The 7,506-nt window shown below is 31.2% G+C and overlaps 1 protein-coding gene across 1 annotated transcript; it reads left to right on the forward strand.

Moving 5' to 3' along the window:
* Positions 1 to 3,672: 3,672 nt before the first annotated feature.
* LOC134260941 (probable serine/threonine-protein kinase pats1) lies at positions 3,673 to 7,055 on the forward strand (the record flags this gene model as incomplete). Its single annotated transcript, XM_062743463.1, has 3 exons — positions 3,673 to 3,927; positions 4,016 to 4,228; positions 6,958 to 7,055. Coding segments are annotated over 3 exons (566 nt in total), but the record flags the coding sequence as incomplete, so codon positions are not given.
* Between the last annotated feature and the right edge of the window lie 451 nt (positions 7,056 to 7,506).

Below are 7,506 nucleotides of genomic sequence, written 5' to 3' on the forward strand. Positions count from 1 at the left end.
GAAAAAAATCATGAAATAACGCGCATGCACGTGTGCTGCAATCTGATTGGCTGACACTTTAAATGGCTATTTCTCCTTTGTTTTTTGACGAAATTCTTTGAAATTTAAAATATAGTCATGCATTAGGATATCCTAAAAAATGACATAAAAAAATCATGAAATTACGCGCACGCACGTGTGTTGCAATCTGATTGGCTGAAACTTTAAATGGCTATAACTCTCTTGTTTTTCAACCAAACAGGATGGTATTTAGAACATAGATAAATGTAAGGGACTCCTCAAAGAAGGTATGATCATCGTGCACGTGCACACACGTGCGTGCATTTGAAACGAGTATATTTAAAAATACTCTAGAATTTTTTTTTATTACTTTTGGACTGAATGCTTTAATATATAGTATATTAAAATATATAAATAGTGTAGACAAGATGATATGGTCATAACGCACATGCATTCACATGCGCTTGGGTGCAATGCTAAAAATTGAATATAATTGGTAGCCTTCTGGGAAAACGTTGTTAAAGTCAAAAATGCACAGAGTTTATGTTATTTAATGAAGCTTACAGGGAATATGGCACCGAAAGGGAGTTGGGGAGCGTTTGGGGAACATTTGTAACGGTTCCCGTTACAATTAGCACTAGTTACATGTGCTCATGAGCATGCCTGCTACGATTCAAGAAAAATATCAGTATCTTATTACTTAATTTATTAATAGATAATATTAAGCTTTTCAACTAATTTGTCGAATTGCATACAGTATATGGTAAAACATTTATAGATTGATGAATACCGGTAGGTACAAAATAAAGATTATAACTTATGTATTTCCTTTAGTTAAATCATTGGAATGTTTAATTATTAATAATTGACTTGTAACGTGTTGTATTTTCAGGACAGGTAACTCAACTCAGAAAAATGACCAACATTGTGCCGATTTCTGAGTTATCATTGATACGAATCATACATAGGCTGCTTCATTTTGTTTTATAATGTATACAAAAGAGTTCCTTACATTGTTTTGTACACAAATATGTTAACCAAAATGAGGAATTTGTTTTCATTCGCCTTGAAATAACAGGATCAATTAATGAGGAACAGACATTATTCAAGATTTTTTACTCTCTTCGACGATTGTAACGAAGAAGACAATATAATGTGACTTATGTCAAACTTTTAGAATGCGCATTTTCGCTTCCTATATGAATGTATATTTTTCAACTAGTAAATGCAACAATTAATTACCTTATTTGTATTACATGTACTTAGCACGAAGAAGAACGACCGAGAATAAAAAATAATCAGATTCAAATATAGAAAGGGGTAGATTTCACTTTATATTTTAATTAATAATTTTACTTATGTGTAATTGAACAGTGTCGTCAGGTACATGGTAAATAAGTTTTACATTAGAGCTAAATTTTAAAACCAATGGATTTTACTGACATCAAAGAAAGACATGGTAAACGCTAAAAACTGACTTGATGAATAACAATTAGAATACCCCAGACCTGCTCTAAACAAGTTTTGAGTATGAGTTATCGTTCATAACATTGAATCCTAGCCGCAGACTGGTATTCCCTTTCTTTCGCATATCAGACAGGCAGGCCAGTCTATCCTAGAGGCAGTTTAAATGCCTATTAATATTTTTGGTAACAATACCCACCATGCAATTTAAACTTAAACATATTTTCCTGCCCCCATACAATACAATATCAACATGATTTTAAGGTATAGAATGATAACATATATAACATTATTTCAAGAGATATTCCTCGTACATATTATCTTTTTTTTAATAATGATAATTATAAAAGCTATTTTGATACAGGTCAAGAGTCATGAAGAGCAAAATTTGTTCTTCTGATTTTTGTCCTTTTAACAATCGTTAGCGTTTCCTCCACATGTTGATAATTAAATAAAAATTTCATCAACAATTTAGGGATCTTTTACACAATTTAATTGATAGAATTCAAAATATATTTTATTTGTTTTCTCATTTTTTAGTTACCAAACAAAAACACCATGAGAAAGAATAGGCCTATAAAAGTATTATATTATGTTGAAAGTCATTAAATTAAAATGTGCTTTTTAATAAATGCATTTTCCTTTTACAAAGTTGTAAAATTTTGCCCGAAAGACTTTAAAACTGACCACACACAAATCTATGTGATTTACAGTACTGTTATATATTTCATTATTTGTACTCATAAAGAAGCCTTATTGGTAAATGTAAAGAAAATAATAATTAAATTATCAACTTGAAAACACGCGAAAAGAACAGAAGATTCGTCAATGCTGAAATAAAATCATGAAAAGAATATGATCAAATTTAGTTTAAGGTGGTCATTATCATTGAGAAACTTTAATGCTAAGAATTCCTGTCTTATGTCATTATAAACATTTACAATCAACAAATATACTGTAGACGTCTTTAATTTCACGTGTCTAAAATTTCACGGTTTGTTAGAAAGTTAACCTTTACGGTGGTTTTAATTTCACGGAGAATCGTTAAATTTTCAGGTACTATGACTGTTTCTAGGTAGACATGACATTAAATAAAAATCACGATGGTTTAAAGTTCGCGGAAAATTCTTAAATCGTGAACATAGTGAAATTAAAAACACCGTAATGTTTTCCACTTCTACAGTATCATACGTAAATTTAAATAGAATAATTACAGGAAAAGAAAATGCATGCTCTATATCCTCAAAACTGCACATTACATGAACCTCGCCTAATACTGTGAAATCACTATTTTTTTTAGGGGTGGGTGGGTAATTTTTGTTGTTACATGGCATGGAGGGACCCACGAAGTCATTATCACTAGGAAATGCATAAATTCACATGCATTACTACTATACATTCTCTAACAACGAAATCAAATCCCCGCATCCCCCCCGCCCACTTAGAAAATCTTACAACAAAAATCTATGTGATTTACTGTTATTTATTTCAATATTTGTACTCATAAAGAAGCCTTATTGGTAAATGTAAAGAAAATAATGATAAAAATATCAACTTGAAAACACGCAAAAAGAACAGAAGATTCGTCAATGCTGAAATAAAATCATGAAAAGAATATGATCAAATTTAGTTTACATTTATAACATTGTCGCCTTCCTATTTATAGTGGTGAGACATAAAACACTGATAGTCATCGTAGCTATCACAACATACATATACAAGGTGAAGAGTAGCTTGGATAGGAAAATTGGCATTTATATAAAGACATGAAAATAAGGAAAGTTGGATTTTATTTTTATACATTAAGCACAACGGCAATGTATGAAAAACAATTATACCTTTCTTTTTCCACTGGTCAAGTCGACTGGTAAAATAGTGTAGTAATGTGGTGTTTGTTGTCAACTAAATATCTGTTTTGGAATTCCAGTTGTACTCCTTAAATTTTTGTTTACTTTTGATGAAATTGACTGGATAAATTTATTTTATATGGAATAGAACCGAACAAAATAAGAAGAGATTCAACAACTAATGTTTGTAATACATGTATCATCGTTTATCAGAAATAGATATTGGAATATACTTGTATTTCGTGGCATTAATTAAAAAAAAGATCTTACATAATATGTACTCTCACTTACATGGACAGAAAGGTGGAAAAAATTATTTTTTTTTGCTAACTGCATACTACTTGTATTATTTTCTGTTCAGTTAACATTCCAAAGGAAGTACTAGAATGGGACTATGATGCTCGATCTAGATACGCAGCATGCGCGAAGAAAGGAACTCAAACAATGCATAGAGCTCGTGCAATGATTGTTGGTTGTGCGGGAGCTGGAAAAACTACACTTCTTAGGCGACTACAGCGACGAAGTATTCAAGAGTTACGACAAATACAGTCGACCGTAGGGCTGGAGGTGTATGAAAACTTATTTGAAATTGACAGGGATCGTAAATGTTTAAAAGGTTTGTAAAACTTTTTTAAAAAGATTGTGATCAAAATATGATTCATGTATTTTGTATGAAATCATGTGCTTCAAATGCTAATTTTTAGGTCTGGAGGAAGATGTTGATACAGAAAATAAGCGCCTACTAAGTGTTGTAGATTTTGCTGGCCAGTGTGCGTATTACGCCTGTCATCAAGTCTATCTCAGTAGAAGAGCTTTTTATCTTCTTGTGATCGATATGTCAAAAAGGTTTGATGAAAAAGTTGATCGAACATTGTGTGAACAGGAAGGAACCATGTTTGCAGACTGGACATTTGGACGTAAGTGTTTTTGTACATGTCATTGTTTGCGTACAATTAAGTAATATTTTGTAGGCCAAAGATTTCAGTTAATGTTTTGAAATCACTATAAGTCATTATAAGTCATGTAAACAAAATTATTTTAAAAAAGTGAAAACGAAAATCGTAATTAAGGTTACATTGTATCTTTAAGTTGAATATTTACATTTGTCTGATTGTCAGTGACCAGTTCATTTTGATTAGAGATGGACCGGGTAATCTCTACACATCCAATCAGGATCAGACAATATATTTGTAACAAGAAGTGAAAGATTGTAAATAAATCTCCACAAAATTTGCATACATTTTTATTGTATGCCATCGAATGTCGCTCGAGTTTGATATAAGTAATAATTTTATATTCACAATCAAACAAACCTTTGTTAGCATTTTTAAAACTTATTCAAAGTAAAGATCTACAGTTCTCTTATTTCCAGTATATACTACTGTATATCACTAATTTTTGCGCGACACCTTACGAGGGGCGTTCAATAAATAATGTCATCAGCTCGATGACATACAACATAGAAATCATATGACATTAAGCTTGACTCTCTCTTATTATTGAATCTTTAATGAATTGATAACAGTTTATGTGACCACTTTTCATCGCAAAATTTCATTGTGGGAAGCTGGAAAAGAAGGACTACTCTAGACACTGTACTAAAAATGAATGGTCAAGAATCGGTAAACTAGAGTAAAATTAAACGCATCATTAAAGCTGCTGTAAAACTTGTTAATTTCCCAAAAATCTATTAACTGAAATATATGAAATTTACAGCAACTTATGTCTATTTCATACACGCATGAACAGGTGGATTTCAATTAACAAAAATTATATAATTGGCATAACAAAATGGGTACCTTCCTTGTCAACAAGTACATTCAACAACCAATGCATATTAGCGATAATTCAACTAATTATCACTGATTATGTTTTAATGACTTTAAGTTACATAGCAAATTTGATAGACATCATTTTGGGGGTAGTTCACACTGCTTTAAAAAAATATTTGATTGTAAAAAAGTTAAAAACTCAAAAGTCACCCGATATTATTAAAAATGAGCGAAAACGAGAGCGTGTAGAAAATCTAAATAATTATGTTTAAAAAAAAAATCAAAAAAATGTTCTTATCCAGGTTTTTATGAAATTCAAACAGCTCTTGAATCTTGAATCCATTTTGAGTTAATCTCTCAAAACAAATTTAGAATAATATGTACTTTACAAAACTGCAAAGGCCTAAGATGGGCAAAAATTTGCAAGAACACATAAACAGTTTCATACGCTTTTTTCGTAAATATTAGCGGTATTGTTGTTCAAATTTATATATAGGTTCAATTTCTGGAGGAGTCTAGTAAGCAAAATATTTGCCAAAACATTGAAAGGTTTATTAGAGGAAGGAAACAGAATGAGGAATTCATAACATTAAATTTCTTCCTGACAGCGTCCAAACCCACAGGCAATGAAGAGTAAAGGAGTTTTGGGGTAAACAGAAATGTTTTGTAACATCAACAATATTCGCCAGATCTTTCAATCTTTGACTTGTTTCATTTCCCAAACTTAGGAAAAAACCTTTCAAAGAGAGAAAACAAGTACAGCAAATCATAGGATCTGCCATTTCCCAGTATACGAAAGTTCATACTCAAAACTGTGATCTAAAAACAATTAGAATTTGAATAAAAATGTTACGGACATGTGTTTTAATTAAAAGAGAATATTTAACTTAAATCATTAAGACAAAATCATGGAAAAACGTTTTTGGTTTTTTCCGAGCCCTGATGACATTATTTATTGAACGCCCCTCGTATTTTTGCGAGATAGTTAATAACTCTTGATAAGCGAGACAAAATTTTCACGAATTGTGGTTATAGCTTTATATAATATTAAGGAATGCTATTATACGCGAGAATCAAATTTTTGCAATCACACTGTCTCGCGTAATTACTCGAAAATAAAGTTCTCGCGAATCAAAAGTGATTAACAGTATATAAAGAATACAGTGTTTGTATACGTACAAACACTATTCGGACAATTAATATATGCTGGCTAATAACTTTTCCGATTAAAAAGCGGATATGTTAATTCATGTTCATTCATGTCTTTTGAAGAAAAGTGGGAAGAAACATTATTTTTAGATATCGTACACACAGGATAAATAGTATATCAATCTTCTTCGTTCAGTAAGAATTTTTTTTTTTGCAATGTGGTTAAAACAAATACAGTTAAATTAAACAGTCACGTAAGAAAACATTTCACATATTTGTCAATTTAGGGGGAAAATACTTTTGTATTAGGTTTGAATGACGATTGTCACAAAAAAGAACTTTATATGGACAGGGTATTCATTATTTATGGTCACCCGCACAGTAGTTTGGGCGTCTGCTCTAGAGTCGCGAAATAAGGACTTCAGTGTTAGACGCGGAGACTGGTCCTTCGAATGAGACCATATATATTGGGATCCGATGTCACATTAGGTGTTTGCTAGAAAAACGATCTATAACTGCTCAAGGAGCGTAAGTGCCAAGTATAGGATAGAATTTGCAGCTCTCCACCGGCGCGGGTGACGTGTCCATCTGATTTAATAATCCTCGAAAGTGAGGTTAAACAACATACAAACAAAAAAAAAATAATTATTTATGACGAGTTCAAAATGAAGTTCATTATGTATTTATCTTCCATTAATTGATTATCAAATATTTTTTTTATTTAGAATATGTCATTTTTTGGTTGAAATCTATCCATACCTACTGCGAGGATGACACCCCAGTTGTTACCATAGCAACCCATTCTGATGAAGTGCAAAATATGGTACTTGTCAATGATAAAATGTTTTAAAATAAATACAGAAAATTGATTGTGAAAAGCATAATTAACTGAATGGACATATATCTTTTCATAGGTTTACAGATCAATTTATGCCGAAATTTTAGAGCTTTTAAGATGTGTTCAGTATCAAAATAATTGTTTGATTTCTTAGTAGTGTAGCGGCTTAGATCAACATTTCAGCCAAATAATTCACTTGTGGATACAAGCATGAAATTTGGCACAAATATCTATCTGATACTATTAAATCTTAAAACATCGCGATTTCCGTCATTTTCAAGATGGCCGCCATTAAAACAAAATGGCGACATTTTCATGCAGTTTTGCCTCACATACATTCTTTTACAATCAAATTAATTATACTTTGACCGCTTAAAGATATCTTAAAAGTTTAAAAAGAATTTAAAAATCATATTCCAACTTGAACGCTATGAAT

This window comes from Saccostrea cucullata, unplaced genomic scaffold (genome assembly GCF_032062105.1).
Source record: "Saccostrea cucullata isolate Sc308-1 unplaced genomic scaffold, CSIRO_AGI_Scuc_v1 ctg18544, whole genome shotgun sequence".
NCBI classification, from domain to species: domain Eukaryota; kingdom Metazoa; phylum Mollusca; class Bivalvia; order Ostreida; family Ostreidae; genus Saccostrea; species Saccostrea cuccullata.